This window comes from Eulemur rufifrons, chromosome 17, assembly GCF_041146395.1.
Source record: "Eulemur rufifrons isolate Redbay chromosome 17, OSU_ERuf_1, whole genome shotgun sequence".
In the NCBI taxonomy this organism is placed as follows: Eukaryota; Metazoa; Chordata; class Mammalia; order Primates; family Lemuridae; genus Eulemur; species Eulemur rufifrons.
In genome coordinates this window covers 92,170,509-92,193,053 of record NC_090999.1, presented here as the reverse complement: position 1 = coordinate 92,193,053, position 22,545 = coordinate 92,170,509, and the positions used below count along the sequence as shown (strand labels likewise).

Sequence of the window (22,545 nt, the reverse complement as noted above, 5' to 3'; positions counted from 1 at the left end):
GTTCTTCTCCATTGCAATGTCTCTGCATTTTGAGTATAACCAATAAACTTCTCTTTATGGAAGCAAAAGGGAAAAAAACTGCTCCAAAAGACCACCAAGGGCCCCTTGCCATGGCTTGTCTATGCCTCATCCCTAGCTGGGAGAAACAATGGCTAGGAAAAAAGGTCAACTTCCCACCCAGCCTCCTGCCTCCCAGCCCTGGCATCAAGTTATAAAATCTCTTTCCCAGCTAGTGTTTATGGCACACTCAAGATGTAAGCAATATTTTGCTAGGTACATTACCCACAAGCTGTCCAAAACTATTTCTGACTAATAGTTGTTACCAGATTCACCTTGTCAGTGGGAAAATAACCACAGATACTCCCCGCCTGCCCCCCCACCCCCCCACCCCGCAGCTTGCCAAAGAAAATTCTGAAATGACCAGATACCAGCCCTGTTCATTCAGTTCCCAGTCTGGGAAAAATTAAAAACTAGGCAGAAAGAACCCCAAGAGATGAAGCAGGGACAGAAAAACAAGGTTAAAGAGCTAAAATCCCTTTACCAAATGACAAGCTGAGAAAGAACAGAATAGAAAGCTGGATGGTGGACAAGCCAGTCCAGTGAGGACAGGGGAGCTTGGGCAGCGGGTGGAGGAGGGGCAGGGGGCAGGGAGGGGATGCTCTTCCTAGTCAAGAGACTATAAGATCCCTTCTTGGAGAAGGACTGCTCTGTTATGATTTGGGCCATCTTTCAAACATTTTGAGAGGTACCAGTAAGGAAAGAATTTTCTTATACATACACACACACACAGACGCACACACACACACACAGACGCACACACACACACACACACACACACACGGGAGAGAGAGGGAGAGGGGGAGAGAGAGAGACTTTTGTGTCAGTTGGGACTGTGATTAATTGATGTGGCTCCAGGAATGAAGGGAATCCCACAGTTCTGTTACGACCACTGCTAGGAGTGGAGATAAATCGTTATTTACCACGAACCTACTGTCTTAATCCACTTGGGCTGCTATAACAAAATACCATAAGCTAGGTAGCTTACAAGCATAGAAATTTATTTCTTACACTTCTAGAGGCTGGAAAGTCCAAGATCAAAGCAAGGGTGAGGGCCCACTTCCTGGTTCATAGACAGTGCCTTCCTGCTCTGCCCTCCCCAGATGGAAGGGGCAAGGGAGCTCCTCTGTACCTCTTCTGCAAGGACACTGATCCCAGTTACCCACCAAGGCTCCCACCTACAAATACCATCACACTGGGGACTGGGTTTCACCATATGCATTTGAAGGCAGCACAAACATTCAGACTACAGCACCTACTAAGAGGCAGAGCTCTATCTCGTTTGATCTACTCAACAGCCCTCTGGAATTAGCATGTTTATCCCCTTCTAGATAAGACAACTGTGGATGGGAAGATGAAGTGAATAGCCAAGGTCATAAAGCTGGCAATGAGTGGAGCAGGCTGGAGCTGGGAACCAGCAGCCCCGATGAATGGGAGACACTCTAGGCCAAAGTTGTTACCAAAAGGAGTGTTTTCTCAGGGACTCTGCACTGGGAGCATCTGGATCCATGCTTCATTGTGAAATTGTGGGTTTTCTTGACATTTTCTTAGACGATGTCTCAGCACAAAAGCTGCAGGGTCTATTTACTTGCATCTGGTCACAAACAGCAGTTCACCAGAGCCCCCATTTTTGTCCCTCCCATAGGCACTGATGAGAGAAGCCAGCACACATGGGAAAACTGCTTTTCATGGGCATCTCCAGACACCTTTTTACTTTTCTTCTTTCTCTCACATTCTAAGAACTTTTCCTACCTTTCTTATGCACCCTTTTCCTTTATCTACTACCCAATTTCCAGGCATTAGACTTTCCTTACACTGATCTCCACCTACAGGATATATAATCAAGTATTTTCTTACACAAAACTTGATAAGGTTTTGAGTTATTTATTATCACCCAGGATAAAAGTTAATTGCAAATTATCCTGATCTCATATTTCTTTTATTGTGACAATAGTGGCAGGACTTCAGAGAAAGACAGAATAATTGCTAGCTAGAGTGAAGCCCAAAAAAGAATTCTGGTTCCTGTGTTACCTCCCCAGGGGAAGTGGGCACAATCTCCTTAACTCTTCACTATTTCTAATTTTTTTCTTTTTCCTAGCAGACCTGGGGAGACCTTGCTAAAGGGGACCTTAGAAACGTCCAGTATGAGTAAACCGAGGCCCGGAACCAACTGATGCTTAGTAGGTGACAACTCCAGGCATCTATACTTTCCATTCTGAGTTAATTCCATGTTCTTCTCTAAGAAGCAAAGCCAGGAGGTAATGATTTGGCTAACAGTGGGATTAACCCTTTTTGCAAAGGAGATCCACGGGTTGACAATACTGTAAGCTTCCACTTCTTTGTTCCAGCACAAATCTTTGTTGTTGCCATTTCTTCTGCTCTCGCCACTTCATTCTACCCCCCTGGGCCAGCCCATCTGGCCAGTGCTCAGCTGTGTGGCTAATATACACAATCTGAGTCGCCAGTGAAGGCCGGCTGGAGGTCCCAACGTCCTTGTGACAAATCCTGAGCTAATGACATTTAAAAGAAGCCTTAATGTATACAGCAGGCAAACATATTTCTTCAAACACACACACACACACACACACACACACACACACACAAGTAGTCGTTGTCTTTGATACTAAAGGCAGCATCTCTGCAACCCCTTAGCAGCACAGCCTGGTGAGGAAGACAGTGGCACCCAGTGGACAAAAGTTTGATCGTTTGAGACAGATGTTCCATTCTGAAATATTCTCAAGAACATTTTTAAGAATACTAGCTGCTCCCCTTTCCCTGTCCTCTCATCTCATTTCTTAAGATGTCAATTTAAATTTTAAAATAGAGGACAAGGCACTGTTTTTATAGTTTTTATCTTTTCAAGGATCAGACTGGACTCAGACACTTGAGGAAAGCAAAAACCTCAGTATTAAATCCTTTGAGAACACAGTGTCTATGTTGGACTGACAGGTCTCAGCAATAACAGAGGAGACAGCCAAATCCAATAGAATGTTCAACTTAATTAAAAATGCAATATTGAAAATGCCTACAATGTGCTTTTGCACATCATACTCACCTTGTCCTCAAACCATGACCAACTTCCCTTTCAATTGACTTGGTTATGCAAATTTGGCAACTTCAAGAACTGTATTATAGGACAATAACACACACAGACCCTGCAGCTTAATACTATAGTGCAGTTTATCTTGGAGTCATAAAAACACCTATTTTCATTCCCCGCCTCTTCCAGTGATTCTATTGTCTGACCCACTTGAGTAGAGAAGCCCTGGCTTATGTGTCTTTCTCCCCAGAACATCGAACCAGCATCTTAGCTGTGGAAGGTACAAAGATGTTGAGTGAAATCCAGTTTCTGTTTTATATATTTTAATCTGCTAAACACTGAAAAAAACACATCTAATTGTTTGGTGTTATGTAACGGGACCATTCAGTTAAGAGTCTTAAATGTTAGAGGCTATTTGTACTGGGTAAAAATATTTTATAAAGAATACAGGGAATGGGTATATTTATGAGTGAACTGAATTTTACTGAGTTAAATGAGAAATCATTTAAGCCTTTCAATCACAAAATAAACATATATCTTAGTGCAACCTAAAGCCAGCAGAGGTGTCTTCTTTTAGTTAGTTCAAAAATCCTTTCCAGTTTGGAGGCTCTGAAATTCTTAGTTGTTTTTTTCTTTGAAATGGTACCTCAGGTTCATCATTATGTTCTTTGTAATTCATAATTTTGCCACAGTTTGAGCCTTGTTTTTGTTTGTTTTAGAGGGAAAAAATAAAACCGGCTTGCAGCCTAGGACCATGGCTTGAGACTGAGATGGAAACTTTCCCAAAAGGGCAACACACTTTCATTAACTGACAGAAGCGCCCTGGTGACCCCTTGTGTCAATCACATTTAGTCAGTAAACAACAAACATGCCAAGCGATGCACTTGTTTTGGTAAGCTAAGAAAAGAAATGAGGCCACGTTACAGGTTACTCAGACTTCTTTTCCTCATAACGCCAGCACCTTTTCTCCCTAGTTGCTGCAAATATTCCTATAAAACTCTGATGCAGTTAGACTTTACTGTACAAAGATACTACCTTTATTACTTAAAAAACTTAACATTAGTATTTAAAAGTTTCTAAAATATATTCTCATCCAAATGTATCGATCCATGAGAAATTAATATACTTTTATAACATTTAATGGCCTCCTCTGTCCTTTTCCTCCACTGACTGTCACCAGAGTGAGTGCTGGTGCCCTGGGCCATCGGGGGGACCCAGACTCCAGGCAGCTTTGCTTTCTGGGGCCAAGCCCATCCGCCCAGGAGGAAAAGGCAGTAATAACGAACAGTAGCACTATGCCCTGTACTATTTGCAAAGTGCAATCTTATTGGGAGATGGTCCAGCCCCTGGTCTGAGTTTCGCTGATACCCACAGCCACTGCCTCTGAAGTCAGGGACCCGCTGCACACGCAGAGCACCTGTGGCATGTCCATGCCACCAGGGCAGGCCGGGCTCCACCTCTGTTCTGCTGTGGCTTTGTTTCTGCGAGTTTCAAAAATCCAAGAGGAAAGTCAATATTTAAAAAATTTTCTTCCAAGTAAACTTTTCTCAAATAATTAAAAAAAATTACTCCAATGTGGTTCCCATTGGTTTTATTTAATCTTGGGGCCTATCTGTTTATAATGCAAATATGCTTTGCTTATTCAGGAAAACCACTTGCTTAAGGAAGGCTTCCCTAACTCATGGCCTGTGGTGAGTGAAAATCAAGTAAAATATAAAGGTGAAAAAACTTTTAAAGGCCAAAAAGGTCCACGCAGATAAAGTCCACATTGTCATATCTAAAATGCTGGAACACTCTGAGTGTGTGTGTGCATCGCGTGCAGCTGTGTGCGTGTGCGTATGTGTGTGCGTGTGTGCTTGCGTGTGTGTATCAACAGGGGCAGAGGTTAAAACGTGTGTTTACACCATACTGAACACTGAGGAACATTTGTTTCCAGTTCCCATGACAGGTATTACCTGTTCGGATAAAGCTTTAGCCTTTTCTTCTGCTTCCTCCAGGCAAATCTCCAAGGACCTGAGTTGGGCCAAGGTAAATGACATCTGTCCAGTGTCCGGGGACTTTCTCTTTAAAACAATAATAAAGTATTACTTTTTGACATAGTTTCCTGAGTATGTCTCAAACAATTTTATAGACTAAGGATAAGCTTGATAAACTCACACAAGTTCTCCTTTTTTCCTAACACAGTGATAAAACAGCAAAATCTTATAACCATAGTCTTATTTAACAGTTTAGAGTCTAAAGGGAGAGAAAAAATTAAATGATGACAATGAACCGTTTTAGAAAGTTGAGATAAACTTACTTACATTGGAATTGAGTTTGTCTGCAATTTTTATTCTTACTTCAAGAAGTTAGGATCAAAATTTCACATTCCTAATGGGAGATGTCACCTAGAATGCCTGGGTTTTTAACATCATCTATGAGGAGGAACAGGGTCATTGGAACTCGGAGAAGCCCTGTGTCCTCTGACCTTCATCTTCTTGTTCTTATCACAAGTATCATTAAAGCAAAGACAATAGCATGCTTTAGAGTCAGATCATTCATCCTCAGAGCATGGCTAATATGACCCAAATCAGCAGATGTGTAGACTTTGCCTCTCAATTTTTTTCTAAAGTTACTTTTTCTCAGCTGCAAGCTGAAGAGTATGCAAAATTGGTACGGAAACATAAGTTACAGGCCTTGCTGAGACTAGAGTGCTTCCTAACTGTTCTTTGGCTATTGTGATAATTACTAATTACAAAGTAATATGAAAACTTAAAAAGGAAAACCTCATATATGCTAGGATTATGACCTTCCTATAGCTTCCCCGGGTGTGCCCTGTTTTCTTGTGACTACTCCTGCTGCGGCAGCTGCTTCTAATTAACCCCATAAAAATGGAACTGTGTTCCTACATATTTTAAAGGTCTAACCACTGCTTTGTTTTTTCCCTTACGTTTATGAGACCATGGATTTTCCACATGTGTGCATTTCTTGATGATACAGTAGGGCCATCTGGTGGCAAATGGAACCAGTCATAAAAATGCAGCATTCATTCAGTTCCCTAATTGTTCACTCTGTGCTGAGCCTTGAGGCTGTGCCACTGGCCTCTGATAAAAAGGGAACTCTACGGGATGGGGACAAACAAATATTTCGACCTCTCACAAACAACCTGGCCCCAACATCAAGCTCCTGCACACCCACCCTCAAGAGTTGGCCTTTAAGGGATGAACATCTTGGGCTGGAAAGGTGATGCTTAGGAGTGACATGAACCAATGATCCTCAGTATCTTATGATGGTTCCAGTAATTTCAAGACTAGGTCCAAGAATTCTCAAAAATAAAAACCAAAAAAACAAGCCTCAAAGTAAAATTCTTGGGATTTATACTTAGAGACAAATGCATGCTGTAAAACATTTTATGCAGAAAGTAAGGATTTTCAAGAGGCCAAACCATTTTAAAAAGATTGAGAATCCCTGACCTAGACTGCTATTTCCAGGGAGCATCTCCTTGTTGGCTATTTGATCTCTCAAGAGGAAGTTTTTAAATTTTGCATAAGTAGACTCAGTAAGCACCTAATTAATCCTCTAGTCCTTTTTATCCAAACACCAAAAGTTTCCACAGCCAAAAAGGACAACCATTTCCAGTAAGATAAAAGCACTGGGAGGGTGGGGCCAGATGGCTGACTAGAGACATTGCTCACTGGATCGTCTCAGAAAGAAGGAAACGTTTTAGGTGGACAACCAACATCTCCCAGGTGTAATTCCGAGGGACAAGTGCCAGAACCTACTGGAGATCCCATAGGAAGAAATTGCAGAGCAGAACAAGGAGGAGCAAGATTCCAGCAGAGATCAACCCCCAAGAAACTTGGAGCCCAGTGGAAACGGCAGGTGGGGGTTTGTTTCTCCTCCCCTCACACCGTGGCAGCCCGCAGGCCCCTGCGCTGCTGGAGAGCTCCTCTGTCCTCATGAGACCAAAAGCTGTTGCTGCCAGTGGACTGGGAGCTTCTTGAAAACAAAGCACCAGACTGCCAGCCCCCTTGGGGTCACTCCCTGTCACCACAGACCTGAGTCAAGGCAGTGGGCATCATACTGCTTCTCCACCCACTGTGTGCCTGTGTCCTCCCCAGGGAGCTTCAGTCCTTCAGTTTTCATGTCACTGGTCCCCAGGCAAGCATTTCCCAACTCCTGCCCAGACTGCAGTGGCCACAGGGGATCTGTGTGCTCCCAGAGCCCAGACGTTCTGGGTGGGCTGCCATTCAGTGAGAGGGACAAAGGGGAACAGAGTGCCAGCTCTCCTCCATTCAGACCCTTCCCTCCCTCTGCCCCCCTTGCCCACTGCTGTTGAGTGGCACTGGTGCGCAAGGGATGACCTTTCCTCTTAAAGACCCTGCAGCAGAACAAGGTTGCCCAGACTGTGAGCTTCCTGCCTGTGGGCCCTCAACAGTGCTACCCACGTGGCTACTTCAACAGAGCAGGGCATAACCCAAAGCAGAGGGATATTAAGCCTGCTTGAGCACTCCCTGGGCAACTCAAGGCCAGCATGTGTCTCCCTGGCATGGTCAGGGGTTGAACTTGGGGAACCAGAAGACAGGCATGCAGGCCAGGTTCCCTACTGCCAGGACTCAGTCGTATTGCTCAGGGGCACGGAAGGGAGATCTGTGAACTAACCTTGGGAGGCAAGAGAGCCCATGTGGGCATAACTGAAAGGAGAGTGCCGTGTGGGTCCCAGCTGCAGTGCATTCATGGAGCACCCCACCCCCCACGGGAATGCTGTGCGTGGGTACGGGGCAAGATCTGGGACAGGGAAGCTCCCAGCTCTCGGCACCTTTGCTGGTGAGGTCAACCGGTTTTGGCTGCTGCTTTCAGCCAGATGCTAGGAAGGTGATTCACAGGACAGGAGAAGAAGAAGAGGAGCAAAAACCACTCCTGACAGATGGTCTGTGAATCCCAGATGGCCCCTCCCCCATGAGCAGATTTTCTGGCTTTGTGGGGCCACATCAGGCCCTCCCTGGTGGCTTTCCCCAGCAGTCTGAGAAAGAAAGACCCTTGACCACTGCCCAGACAGCTCTTGTGCCCGCCTTTGTGGAGACTGAACATAGGCTCATATGATCCAGCCTCACCCAGCCTCACTCCTCCACCCACTTCTGTTGTGGTGCAGAATAAGGAGTCTCCTGGGACCTCCAGGGCCCCAGCCACCACCTGGGGCACTCAAGTGCTTCTCCTGAATGACTAGAGCCAGTCAGAGTCCCAAAAAACATCACTGCAGCTGGCTCTTTCCTGCAAGCACCACCTACTGGCAGGAAGGACAACTTGTACAGCTTATTACAGCAGTGGTCCCTAACCTTTTTGGCACCAGGGATGAGTTTCATGAAAGACAATTTTTTGACAGACTTGAGAGGGGATGGTTTCAGGATGATTCAAGTGCATTACATTTATTGCGCACTTTATTTTTATTATTATTACATTGTAATATATAATGAAATAATTATACAACTCACTATAACACAGAATCAGCGGCAGCCCTGAGCTTGTTTTCCTGCAACTAATGCTGCTGTTGATCTGACAGGAGGTAGAGCTCAGGCAGTGATGCGAGTGATGGGGAGCAGCTGTAAATACATATGGAGCTTTGCTTGCTCACCCACCACTCACCTCCTACAGTGTGCCTGGTTTCTAACAGGCTGTGGACTGGTACCAGTCTGTAGCCCAGGGGTTGAGGATTATAGCATTACAGAATAAACTGACTCAATCATACAGAGTGTGGTTGACTCTCATCCCCAAGCACCACCTACTGTCTCAGAGATTAAACTGGGCATCCCAATATAATTCACACTGTTAAGAAGACCACAGAGCTGGGGAAAGAAAAAGGATTTCAAAGACCTCCATCTTCCCTTATCAACAAGAAACGGGGAATCTGCCCATGCACATAGTACACAACCACTACAGCCTACAAAAAATAACTAGTAATCGCACAAACTTACGCACTAACGATATCTATAACCAAGATATCCATCTAGAACCTAGATCCCCATCAAAGTAGCCACAAGCAAAGCCAAAGGTCCTTATTCAACATACGCTACAGACACACCCTTAAGAGTAAGGTGGAAAAAATCCATCTAAACAAAATAAAATTTAAAAAAGAAGTGATAGCTGCTCCAGATGAGAAGGAATCAGTGCAAGAACTCCAGAAGTATGAAAAATTAGAGTAAAAGGACACCACCAAAGAAGTACCCCAGCTCTCCAGCAATGGATCCCAAATAGAAACCAAAAGCAAGCAGCCATTCTCATATCAGATAAAATAGACTTTAATCAACAATGGTAAAAAAAGATGAAGACAGTCATGATATAATGGTAAAGGGAGGAATTCAACCAAGTTTTTGGTTTCTATTTGCATCAAATATTTTTTTTCCATCTCATTACCTTGAGTCTGTGTGAGTCCTTGTGGTTCAGATGTGTTTCTTGGAGACAAGAAAATACTTGAGTTGTGTTTTTTCATCCATTCAGCCAGTCTATGTCTTTCAAGTGGGGCATTCAGACCATTCACATTGAGTGTTAGTATTGATAGGTGGGACACTATTCTTTCTGTTCAACATGTTAGATGAAACCTTATTGTTTTACTTTCCTTCTTGTGCTATTGTTTTATAGGAAGAGTAAAGACTCAAATAACTCCAATAAGAAATGGAAAAGGACACATTATAACTGATATTGCAAAAATAAATACTATGAAAACTTCTGTGCAAACAAACTAGAAAACCTAGAGGAAATGGATAAATTTTTGGAAACACACCACCTCTGAAGTCTGAATCCAGAAGAGATAGAAATCCTGAATAGATCAATAATGAGTAGTGAGATTTAAGTGGTAATAAAAAATTACCAACATAAAAAGCCCTGGCCCAAACAGGTTCTACCAGACCTACAAAGAAGAACTGGTACCTATCATGCAGAAACTATTCCATAACATTGGAAAGGAGAGAATCCTCCCTAACTCCTTTGATAAAGCCAGTATCGACCTGGTAGCAAAGTCAGCAAAGGATACAATAACAACAAAAAAAGAAAACTGCAAATGAATATCCCTTATGAACACAGATGCAAAAATCCTCAGCAAAATACTAGCAAACTGAATTCAATAGCACATCAAAAAGATTATCTACCATGATCAAATGGATTTTATCCCATGGATGCAAGGATAGTTTAACATATGCAAATCAATAAATGTTATTCACTACATAAACAAAAACAAAGAACATATGATCATCTCCATAGATGCAGAAAAAGCATTTGATAAAATCCAGCACCCTTTTATGATTAAAACCTTCAACAAACTAGGCATAGAAGGAACACACCTCAAAATTATGAAAGCCATATATGACAAACCTACAGCCAACATCATATTGAATGGGGAATAGTTCAAAACATTCCCCCTAAGAATTGGAACAAGGCAAGAGTACCCACTGTTACCACTTCTATTCAGCACAGTACTAGAAGTCCTAACCAGTGCAATCAAGCAAGAGTAAGAAAGAAAAAATAAAGCAATCAGGATAGAGGAGGTCAAACTATCTCTGTTCACTGATGACATAATCTTGTATCTAGAAAATCCTGTAGACTCCACCAAAAGACTCCTAGAATTGATAAATAAATTCAGCAATGTCTCAGGTTACAAAATCAATATACACAAATTAGTAGCATTTCTACATTCTGATAACAGTGAAGTTGAGAGTTAAATCAAAGACTCAATACCATTATAATAGCTACAAAGAAAATAAAATACCTAGGAATATACTTAACCAAAGAAGTAAAAGATCTTTACTAGAAGAACTACAAAACACTGATGAAAGTTAGTGTTATAGATGACACAAACAAATGGAAAAACTTCCCATGCTTATCTCATGGATTGATAGAATCAACATTGTTAAAATGTCCATACTACCCAAAGAGAGTTACAGTTTAAACTCAATTCCCATCAAAATACCAGTGTCGTATTTCACAGATCTAGGAAAAATAATCCTAAACTTCATATGCAACCAAAAAAGAGCCTGAATAGCCAAAGCAACCTTAAGCAAAAAGAACAAATCTGGAGGCATCATATTATCTAACTTCAAATTATGCTACAAGGCTATAGTAACTAAAACAGTACAGTATTGGTATAAAAGTAGAGATATAGACCAATGAAACAGAATAAACAACCCAGAAATAAAACCATCTACCTACAACCATCTAATCTTCAACAAAGCAAACAACAACATACATTGAAGAAAGGAAGCCCTATTCAGTAAATGATGCTGGGAAAATTGGATAGCACATGTAGAGGAATGAAGCAGGACTCCTATCTCTCACCATTTACAAAAATTAATTCAAGATGGATTACTGACTTAAATGTAAGGCATGAAACCATAAACATCCTAGAAAAATATGTAGCTAAAACTCTTCCAGACATTGGCCTACACAAAGAATTTATGACTGAGACCCCAAAGGCAAATATAGCAACAACACAAATAAATAAATGTGACTTTATTAAAATAAGAAGCTTCTGTACAGCAAAGGAAATAATCAACAGAGTGAATAAACAACCTGTAGAATGGAAGAAAATATTTGTAAACTATACATCTGACAAAGGGCTAATATCCACAGTATACAAAGAACTCAAACAAATCGGAAAGAAACAAACCAACCCGCCAAAAAGTGGGCAAAAGACATGAACAGCAGTTTTTCAAAAGAAGATAAACAAATGGCCAAAAAACATCTGAAAAAATACTAAATATCACTAATCATCATGAAAATTCAAATTAAAACCATAATGAGATACCCCCTTACCCCTATCAGAATAGCCATTATTAAAAAGTCAAAAAACAATGGATGTTCATGTGGATGCAGAGAGAAAGGAATGCTTATACACTGTTGCAAATTAATTCAACCTCTAGGAAAAATAGCATGGAGATTCCTCAAAGAAATAAATGTAGACCTACCATTCAATCCAGCAATCCCACTCTTGCATATTTACCCAAAGAAAATGAAGTCATTTTATCAAATAGACACCTGTACTCGAATGTTTATCACAGCACAATTCACAATTGCAAAAATGTGGAATCAACCCAAATGTCCATCAGTTCATGAGTGGATACACAAACACACACACACACACGTGTGCATGCACACACACACACACATAACCCATGGAGTACTACCCAGCTCTAAAAAGGAATGAAATAATGTTGTTTGCAGCAACTTGGATGGAATTGGAGACCATTATCCTAAGTGAAGTATCTCAGAATGAAAAACCAAACACCATATGTTTTCACTAATAAGTGGGAGCTAACTGATGGGTACACACAGGCATAGACCAATATAAGGAACATGAGACATCAAGAAGGGGGAAGGATGTGAGGGTGCTCATGGGATAAAAACTTACCTATTGGGTTTAACGAACAGTATTCTGGTGATGGGCACACCAAAAGCCCTGACTTAAGCATTATACAAGGTATCCATGCAATAAAAACACTTGTACCCTCTTAATATTTTGAACAAAAAATCATTGGTAAGTCAAAGCCAAATAAAACAGGCTTAACTAAAAACTGTTATTAAATAACATAGGACTTTTTGCACAGACAAATTTTGGAAATTGTCATGTGCTGCAGAACAGAGAGCGACTGAGCAAACTATGGAGAGTGCCAAGTCTACCCTCTGCACCGTTACCCCAGCTGCAAGCTGTCACCCCGCTCTCGGACCTCCGTTCCCCTACTCTCTTAAGGGAAAGAGCTTATACAAAGACAAGCACTTTTTGATAGGAGGCAACCCTATTAACAAAGAAAGAAAATTAAATCAAAAACCACTTCAGAAATAAGTAAATATATGGGGTAGAGGTTTTGGCAGTGGGTGTGTGGTTTCAAAGACTCTAAAAAAGAGGTGCAGTCAGTCATTGTCCCAGCTCCGCAGGAGGCAGTGGCAGAGAGCAGAAAGATAGGCCTTAGACCCTTAATTTCATTCTGCTTCCAGGCATGAGCAGACACATGCAATTTATGTTAATGATGAAAATGAACACACTCTCAGTGGTTAAAGTAATTATTATACTTTTTGTCTTAAAATTGTCTACCTAAATATCAAGCCCATAATCTAAATACATGTAGCTAAGGTAGCCAAGATTATCAAACTACAATAATGCTAAATAATATTAAAAATTCAATAAACTCTTTGATTATGGTAAAGACTTCTGACTACTATGCATCTATATTAAGGTTGATAGTCCACTAATTGAACAAATCTTATATGAAATTTTAAGAGTAGATTTCCTTTTGATTGTGAAGATTTCTCATTTGAGAATTTAGAGGAAAATTTACATATTATTTTCTAATTTTATATTTCTTTATTTATCTAATCTATTCCAGTACCTTCTCATTGTCCCCTTCCTTGTTTTGAGCCTTTATTTCTCTGTCCTAAAGTGACCTTACTGTTCTCCCGTAGCCACACAAACTCTTCACCCTTAAGGCTGGGTTCAAGGTCCCTGACTGGTGCAACCTCACGTGCCAACCTAAAAAGGTCCTGTGCGCAGAGGCCAGACAGAACTTTGCTGAACGTTTAGTAGAAGCTTGACAAATAATTGCTGATTGATGAAAGGCTCAGCAGTCAAGGAAGGTGGCTGCACCAGAAGCTGCAGTCTTTCATGCTGAGCAGCTACATCAGTGACTCCTTTGAGCAACACTTCCCATGCATCTGGCCCGGGAGACTGACAGGGATCAGAGTTGCCAAGGCCAGGGGCCAGAGAGTGCCGCAGAGGACACGGAGATGGCCTTGCGGTTGGGTGATGGGAGGGCTGTTGTAAGGACTGAATGAGGTCAAGCAGGTAAATGCTTTGAGAGACAGAGTGCTCAGTACATGTTAATAATTCCATTATCCTGACTCCTTTAAAGAGAATAATTTGATGCTAAAACTTTATAGCTTATTTAAAACCCTAGTAAAAAGAAAATACCAATGGGGCACTTTCATAACAACAAGTGATCAAACAACAGTAGTGGGAAATTCAGTCAAGTATGTAATTAAGAAACAAGTTCATGTATTAAATATGTGCATGCATATTTATTTAAAAGCAGGATTGCTAAATAAAAGTGCGGTTACAGCAAATTCCACCTTTGTGGAAGAGCATTTTGACATAGGTCAGTTTTAGAGAAATGTCTCTAACAATCCGAGGCTTCTAAAATGCTGGGGTTCCAGCAGCAGCCCCTGCTCAGTGGTGCAGTGACTTCCTGCACTTTCAACACATTTTGCAATGGTCTCGCTTCCTGTTTGATAGATCATCTATGCACCACTACTGCTGTCCAGTTCTCTTTTCCCCAGCTTGATGGGCACCTCTGGCCATCTACTTCCTTATCCTTCCACCATCTGTTCACATCCCTCTCGCAGACTCAGGGTTTCCCCCACAGAGCATCCTCTCCCACCCGCCACCACGCTCCGGCCCCTTCCCCGGGCACGTTTCTGCCATCCCTCCCCCTCTCTCCTTTCCTGGTCAGAATTCATTGCACAGTGGAAAGCTCATCACTCTCATGTCCTTTTGTGCTTAGCTTCTGTGATTTTAACACTCAAGTTTCCTGCTTCCAATCCATTCCAGTGAAAACTGTATTCTCTGTGTTTGGGGTCACCTCAACAGTTATCTAATAAGTTATTTAAATTTCAAACGTGAACAATCTACAGCTAGAGGTTGTAGAAGTTGCCATCAACATGACTGAGCAGGAAGTGGCCATGGAGGATGCCAGATGAGCACTGACCAAGGAGCACTCAGCCTGTAATCTGGACGGCCATGGTCTGGATCTGACTCGGATCCTAAATGACTGCGTGACTTTGGGCCAGCTACTTCACTTATCTGGGCCTCAGCATTTTCCTCTTTAAATGAAGAAGGTATTGATCAGGCCCCAGCAGGAAACAGATGGCCACTCCAATGGAGTCATTGAGGACAGTTAAGTGAAGGGACCATTTCCAAAAGTGTGGGCACAATTAAGGGCATGAGCAAAGGATGGTGAGGCAGCCCCTAGAAGTGCAGGTGCCATTTGCTTTACCTCGGCCTGAACAATAGGAGGAGAGGCAAGGACAGAGCATCAGTGCTAGATCTGGACAGAGAGCCTGAGGGGAGGGCTACAGCCACTGCCAACCTGCACCCTGCAGCAGTGGTGGCTGGAGGGAGGGGAGTGAGGGAGAAGAAATGGATCAGTGGAATGAACAGGCTGACCTTCTCTCCTTTCACCCTCTGTTCTCCTGTCTGTATCTCTCGTGGGCTGAACCCAACAAGAAGCCAAAGGACAAGAGAGCCTGAATGACAAGGCCAGAGAGGCCAGCTTTCCCTGAAAAGAGCAGAGGGGAGAAAGGGTGGAGAGTGGATTCAGAGGGGAACAAAGAAACCTCAACCCATACATCAGTGTTGGTTTGTGCTAACATTGTCACCAGTCAGCAACAAAACGACAAAAGCAAACTTCTATAAAGAACCTTGTGCGTTTTTCATGAAGTCAAATTTATTGCATTTAGAGGACTGTTCTTTATTCTGAAATTATGATCATTCCACTTTTTTGGTGTTAAGAGGATGTTTGTTTAACAAATGATGATGGTATATAGAAATTATTGTGTTTTAGTGTCTTGAAAAAAAAGTGAAAAGTTGGCAGTCCTATGAGAACTAACCCTAATTATATTTGGGGTGAAAATTCTTACTGGTTTATGCAATCTCAAAGTGTAGAGACACCCCCCATCCAAGTGGTCTCTGTTAAATTATGAACTGAATGTTTTACCAGGTAGGCTTTTCAGAACTATGGTCCCTGAATTCCCCTGGACCTGGTCCAAGATGAATCTGTATTCTATATCAAGTTGTGTGCCTTAGCAAGGTTCCAGCTTACTATTTTTCTAGAAATAAACATATTCCTAAAGGTCAACTTTTCATCCTGTGAAAGATTTAATGACTTTTCCATTTGTATAGCATCAATGATAGAATAAAAGGAAAGGAATTTTCAACTCAGATTTTAATTTAATATATTAAATGATTGTTGGCATGGAATTTGAAGAGAAATGACCATGTGACACTTGATAGCTTCATAAATAACTTTAAATAATGGCTTACCCAAAACTCTTAACATGCCAACCCTCATTTCAATTCAGTTCAAGGCAATTTAATTCATTTAGGTTAAAAAAATATTTATTGAGGACTCACTATCTGCCAGGCACTATGCTAAACAATGGGGGGGTAAGTAGTAACAAGACAGACATGATTAATACCCTTGGCAGGATTCTCAGCTTAGAATTTCTCTCTAATAAAAAATCCTAGAATTTGGGTTTATATCAAAATGAAAAGAATGTCAAAAGTTTGGTGACTAATTTAACACTTGTACGCTCACTCATGCTATACTGCTTTGTGTTTTGGGGCTCTGTTCTGTTCTTTTTATGACGATTCTGGTAGATGCTGGAAGGTGGTAAGAGACAGTCCTACTATGTTTTCAAATATTCCAGGTCTATCGCAAATACATTGCTTTATAGGTTCTTAGAGACCCTGTATAAACAGCATCAGAGGAGAAAAGGGACCTTGTAAATGATGTGTATCTTTCATGGTATAAAGTTAACAGTAAAACAAACAGAGTCTGGGTTACAGGAGACCTGAATTTAAGTTCGTATTATATTACATATATTACAGAATTTGTTCTGTAACCTGAAATAGCCCTTTGCCATTTTGATTTATGAGGATCACAAACTGCTTTGAGGACCTGAGGAAATCTGTGAATTCTCTTATCAGAAAAAAAATGCACATGCACCTGCTCACACACATACACAATAAGCACACATGTGCTTAATTTTGCACACACTGTCAGCACTTAAGCACCCTGCTCAATGCTATCCATGTAGCTCACATTAAGAAATCTTGTTTAAAAGGAACATCATATGCCAGCCACCTTCAGTTCTTATTTTAAAATAAAATGGAAAATCTCAATGAATGAGAGTATTGATATGCTCTTGCTGCCTCTATCATAAATTGTGCAGATAAGCAAATGAATAATCATGTATTTACAGAGAAATGGCCAAACCTCAAAAGAAACAGAATTGTTCCTCTTTCTGGCCAGTGGAGCAATTAGCAAACTTCCAGGAAGCCTCGTTTTGGGAACCAAAGCCTCAGAGCAACAACCCAGCTTGTTGGCCACGAAGTGAAGATTTTTCTAATGAGACTATATTTTCCTCATAATAATAAAAAGAAAAAAAAACAAGGTAGTCTTACCATTAAAAAATATTTTGATTTCTTTAAAAATTAAGAAAGAGGGAGAAATTGGTAATTGTTCGATGGGTACAGAGTTCCAGCTTTGCAAGACGACAAACTCTGGGGATGAGCTGTGTGCACAGCAATGCCGACATACCTGACGCTGCTGGAATGTGTACTGAAAAACAGTCAAAATGTACTTTACGTGTATTTTACCACAATTCAAGATAAAATAAATTTTTAAATGACTTATTATAACATAAATGTTAAACACAAATGTTAAACACACAAAAAGTCTGAAGTGAAGGAATCGGTCTGTTTTTTACCCACTTCACAGGATTGTTGTGAGAATAAAGTTTAAAAAAAAGATTGAATATTTTAAAATCTTAAATTAAAAAAGGAAAAACAATAAGGTAATTTTACTGAGGGAAAGAATCTTTATTTCTATAATTTAAAAAATCTTCATTACTATTCATTTTTAAATAAAATTTTCAGTTACGTGGGGTATAAAATACTACAAATATTTTTCTCATTTGTAAAGATGGTGCTTTGAGTAGTTGAGTTTTTGTGTGACAGGATTACTTATTTTCTCACACACCATCCACAAATTTAGATTTTGAGTACTTTGGCGTATTGACCAACCCATAGAATCCCAGTGTTTTAGGAAATATACACGCCTGTAGGAAGAAGAATTTTCAAGTCAGCTTATGCGTGATGTGATAGAATTGATAGACTTTTATTGCCCAAGTGCACTGTGGTTTTTAAAGTTAGTTTTGTTGAATAAATTTTGCTATACTGTGTAGAATCAACAGCAAATGTTTTATAATTGACAGTATTCAGAGTGAAGGCAATTTTTTTCTGTCAGTGAGTTTTAGATTCTAAATAAGTGAATTTTAAAAAAATTTAACTGCAATAAGAATCTCAATACTCCAACGATGTTGCTCCCCAAACCTAGCAAGGAAATCCTTAGTTGAACTTGATGCTTCATGAGAAACCTTTTCCATGAGAACCCTTCTTTTCTCCCAGAGCGACGTCTACAGAGACTCCCTCCTTTACCGAGAGCTCAGGGAGAAATGTGGCATGCATCCTCTTGTGTCAGACAAAAGTGCGGCAGCGATTTCCACTGTGCATTCCAATATAATGAGGCAAGCAGGGGACAGAGGTGGGGCTCACTTTTTCTGTGAATTTCCAATTTTTTTAAGGTCTCCCGGTGAAAATGTTTCTAGGAGGCACGGTGAGAACGTCAGAGAAGGCTCAGCGCAGCCAACAGTAGCTACTCAGTGGGCCTCAGTTTTCTCATCTGTGAAATAAGAAGACCATTAAACCAAATTCATCTTGAGCTCTGTGCTGGCCATTTTGCCATTCTGTTTTGATTTCCTGTCTCATGAATCCAATCTCTCCAAACTAGAAGCCAGGAACTCCCTCCGAAGCATCCTTTTCAGCCACTGTGGAGGCGTGTGACTCAGGCTCCAGCAGTCAGACACACCAGCATGAGACCTCACTGTGCACAGGAGTGATATGGAGAAGGTGCCCAGCAGAATGGAACCTGGCCAGGCCGGCGGGGTCATTCTGTTTTGAGAGACTACAAGGACAGCAGACTGAGAAGTAGTATCCCATACTCAGGGGAAGTGACAAGTGATGTGCGGCCTATGCCCGGTGACAGCAGTAACAGGTTTGTCACCAGAATCTGCAGAGTAGTTAGGTATAGTCTCCAAGCTGAATTCTCTGACTTTCCTAAAGAACCTCTGAAATACCTAATATTCTCTAACAATTCATTTCCCTCTTACTACTAGCTCGAATGGTTTCTATTGATTTCAAATATGAATGTAACTGATGCAAAGTCCTTGAAGTAATTATTACTTATTGTTTAGGTGACTTTAAGCAAGTAATTTAATTATTCTGAGCCTCCGGTTCTTTATCTATAAAAGTGGAGGAAATGATAACTCCAGGGATTGCTGTGATAGTTAAATGTGGTAATGCAGAAAAATGCTTAGTACGATGCCTGACCCATAGTAATAGCTAAAAAAACAAATTATCTTTTTAAGTTGGAGGTTTTATGTTTCTATGGTGTACCTTCTGGGAGCTCACAGCCTAAGGAAGAGCCTAGGAGTTGATTATTAGGACCAGAAATGGGTGGTTATGGCATCATGTGACTATACCCAGCCTGGTTACTCCTTGTTGGAAAAGGTACATCATTATATGCAATCCAAGAGCAAAAATTCAAAAATACACTTGGGGAGGGTACAGCCTGTGTCCTCCCCTGCCAGTTGCAGAGAATTTTAACTTGGTCTGTTCCATTTCTTTCCTTCCTTGACTTTGTTGCTAGACATGTTCTTTGGGGCTTCTGAGATGAAATAGGGAAGAATGAGTAAGAACAAGAGGAGTGTGGGCTAAAGGAAAAAGTTTTTCAAGGAAATTTTGAGGGGAAAACTTGGGAAAAGCTGTCCTAAGATGAAAGCTTATGGGAAAGAAAAGGGGAATTTTTTTCCTAAAAAAAAAGTCTGAAACATTCCCCCCCATGCTGTTTAATTAACGTGATTTAACCCTCCATACACCATCAGAGTTCATTGGACCCAATTATAGTTTTGTTTCTTTATTTGACCAATTCCATTTGTAAGAATTAATATTTCATGAATTTTTATTTTTTCTTAGCAGTCTTACAAAAAACAAAGATAACATATATTTATTTTCAAAAAACAGAATAAAATTCATTCTACCTTGCAATTGTCATACAGGTCCATTGGAGCCTTTTATAAATCTAAGATATACTGAGGGATCTTAATGATCTTATTTTTCCAATATTTGAAACATTTTGCTATTTTGTCACCCTAGGAATTATTTTTTTATCATTATTCATCAATAATTTCTAACTATGACTTAAAAAAAGACTAAAAGAAAACCAAATAATGGTGGAAACTCCTGGAAGGACAATAGTGAAATTAACAATCATCTTTCAGTTTTTTACTGTGCTGTCAAAATTGTTACATTATCTTTCAAGCAGGTATAAAAGAGGAAACACGATGTTTATAGTCCGTTTTTAAGCTCTCATTGAACGCAGCTGAGAATTCTGAATTTTTCTTTTTCTATCCATAATGTTCAAAGAGAAGAAAATTGACAGAGGAAGACTTCATAATTCTTGCACGAATCAGAACATGAACATAAAGAGCAGCAGTAGCAAGCGCTCTGGACCGGCACTGTCCAGTGTGGTAGCCACTCGCCACATGTGACTTTCAAGTACTGGAAATGTGGCTAGTTTGAATTGACGCGTGTTGTGAGTACAAAATACACACTAGATTTCGAGGACTTAGCTCAATAAATGATGTCAGGTATCTCACTAATACTTTTTTATATCAATTATATGTTGAAATGATAATATTTTCAATATGTGTGGTCAAATAAAATATATTATTAAATTTTAATTTCACCTGTTTATTTTAACATTTTTAACGTGGCTACTAGGACACCTTAAATGACATACCTGGTTTGCAGCACGTTTCTACTGGACCAGTGTCTAGTGTCTGGTTTAGACACTAATGTGGATGATGGAATAAATCATGTAAGTGAAACAGACTATGGATCTTCAGATCACGATTTCCTACAGACTTAGATGAATGTCCTCAAATTCACGAATCAATGAGTAAATAAAACATCACTAAGCACAGTAAAGGAAATAGGGTATTCTCATACAGGACAGACTGTCACACAGTATCTTCTGACAGGAACTTGGACTGTCCTGCCTTGCGAAGAGAATGTGTGACAGTATGCTCCCATCTTTTGTAATGTTTATGTGCCAAAATTGTTACTTGATACGAAGACATTTGCTATGTTTACATTTTATTTAAATTTTGAATGGGTTTTTCTTTTTAATACACTTTTATTCTTCTGTAAATTATTTGAAAAATGACTTTAAAAGTAAAAAGTTTAGATGGATTTATTTGATTCAGATGGTGAATGATGTTGATATTTTCCACTTGAGTTATTTGAAAGTTAGCTTACCTTGCAGGTACTAGACTGTATTTTGAAACCACAAACCAGTTCTGACCATTTGGACCATTGGATCTCATTACAAGATGAGTGGTCACGAAGAAAGTTATTACGGAAGACTTTTTTCTAGATTTTCAGTAACATAATTAAAGAAAAGAATGTAAGAACACATTGGAGGCAAAAGCTCCACATACTGCTGTATTCAGAAGAAGAAAGATTAATAAGATTCAGAATGTAGTCGCCAAGGACATAGATATTTCTATTTTAAGGAAGATTCCAAGCCCCTAGGGAAAGCAAGCTGCTCTAGAATTTATAGTATTTTCCTTAGGCATTTGAGACAAGCAAGACAGGACTTAGCCCTTTCCGAAGAATGTTTCTAGCCCCCTTTAATTTTAAAATATCTTACAATTTAATTCTCCTTTGCATTAAGTATATGACTGAAAAGAATTTTCTTCCCTGACTGAAAAATACAATGTGTCCAGCTATTCAATAACAAACACATGAGAATCACCCCTCATTTATTGAATGACTTTTATACGTAAGGCCCAGAGCTAAACATGGAGGATGAAGATAAATTAATCAAAATCCCGGCCTTTCAGGAGCTCATAGTGTGATCAAAGTTGAGAAAGGGAGCAGAGATACTCAGACAAGTGGATTTCAATATTACAAGGGGGAGAGGAGAAACGAAAAAGAACATGTGTTGAGAATCACCTCTGTGCCAGATTTTCTATATATTATGTCACAAAAATTTAGACAGTAAAAAAGGTATAAAAATGAAAGTAAAAATCATCTAGAATGCTACCACCCAGAGATTGCTACATTTGATATATTACCTTTTGTAGACTTGTGTGTGTTTTCTTATGAGATGCATAACATAGAAGATGTGGAGTCACACTCTACATGTTAATTTGTGATAATTTTCAGTTAACACTATGCCACAGACTCCACCTATATTTGACTAATGATAAATGTCACTTCCCATAATTTTTAATTTTTAAAATTACCATAATTTTTACTGGTCACAATACATTCCTCTAAAGGCATATGCAGTTTTCCTTGTGTTGGACAATGCTGTAATAAAAATATTTCTATGTATATCTTTGTGAACTTATTTTATATTTTCTTACTATAAAATTTTAAAAAATGATTAGTGGATTTTAAAGAGTATATACTTGATACATATTTAAGATTACATCTCCAAAATGAACACACCCACCAACAGTATATGAGAATCCTAGTTTTCTTATATCTTTGCCAATAATGACACTTTAATACTTTTTATATT

The 22,545-nt window shown here is 40.0% G+C and overlaps 1 protein-coding gene across 1 annotated transcript in view; it reads right to left on the bottom strand.

Annotated features, from left to right (window-relative positions):
- The window catches only part of CCDC192 (coiled-coil domain containing 192), a 194,472-nt gene that overhangs the window by 154,936 nt on the left and 16,991 nt on the right, over positions 1-22,545 (bottom strand). Inside the window, exon 3 of the mRNA XM_069492784.1 lies at positions 5,053-5,158. Within this exon, the coding sequence (XP_069348885.1) occupies positions 5,053-5,136 (84 nt within the window). The 5' untranslated portion in view covers positions 5,137-5,158. The remainder of the gene's footprint in view (positions 1-5,052; positions 5,159-22,545) is intronic.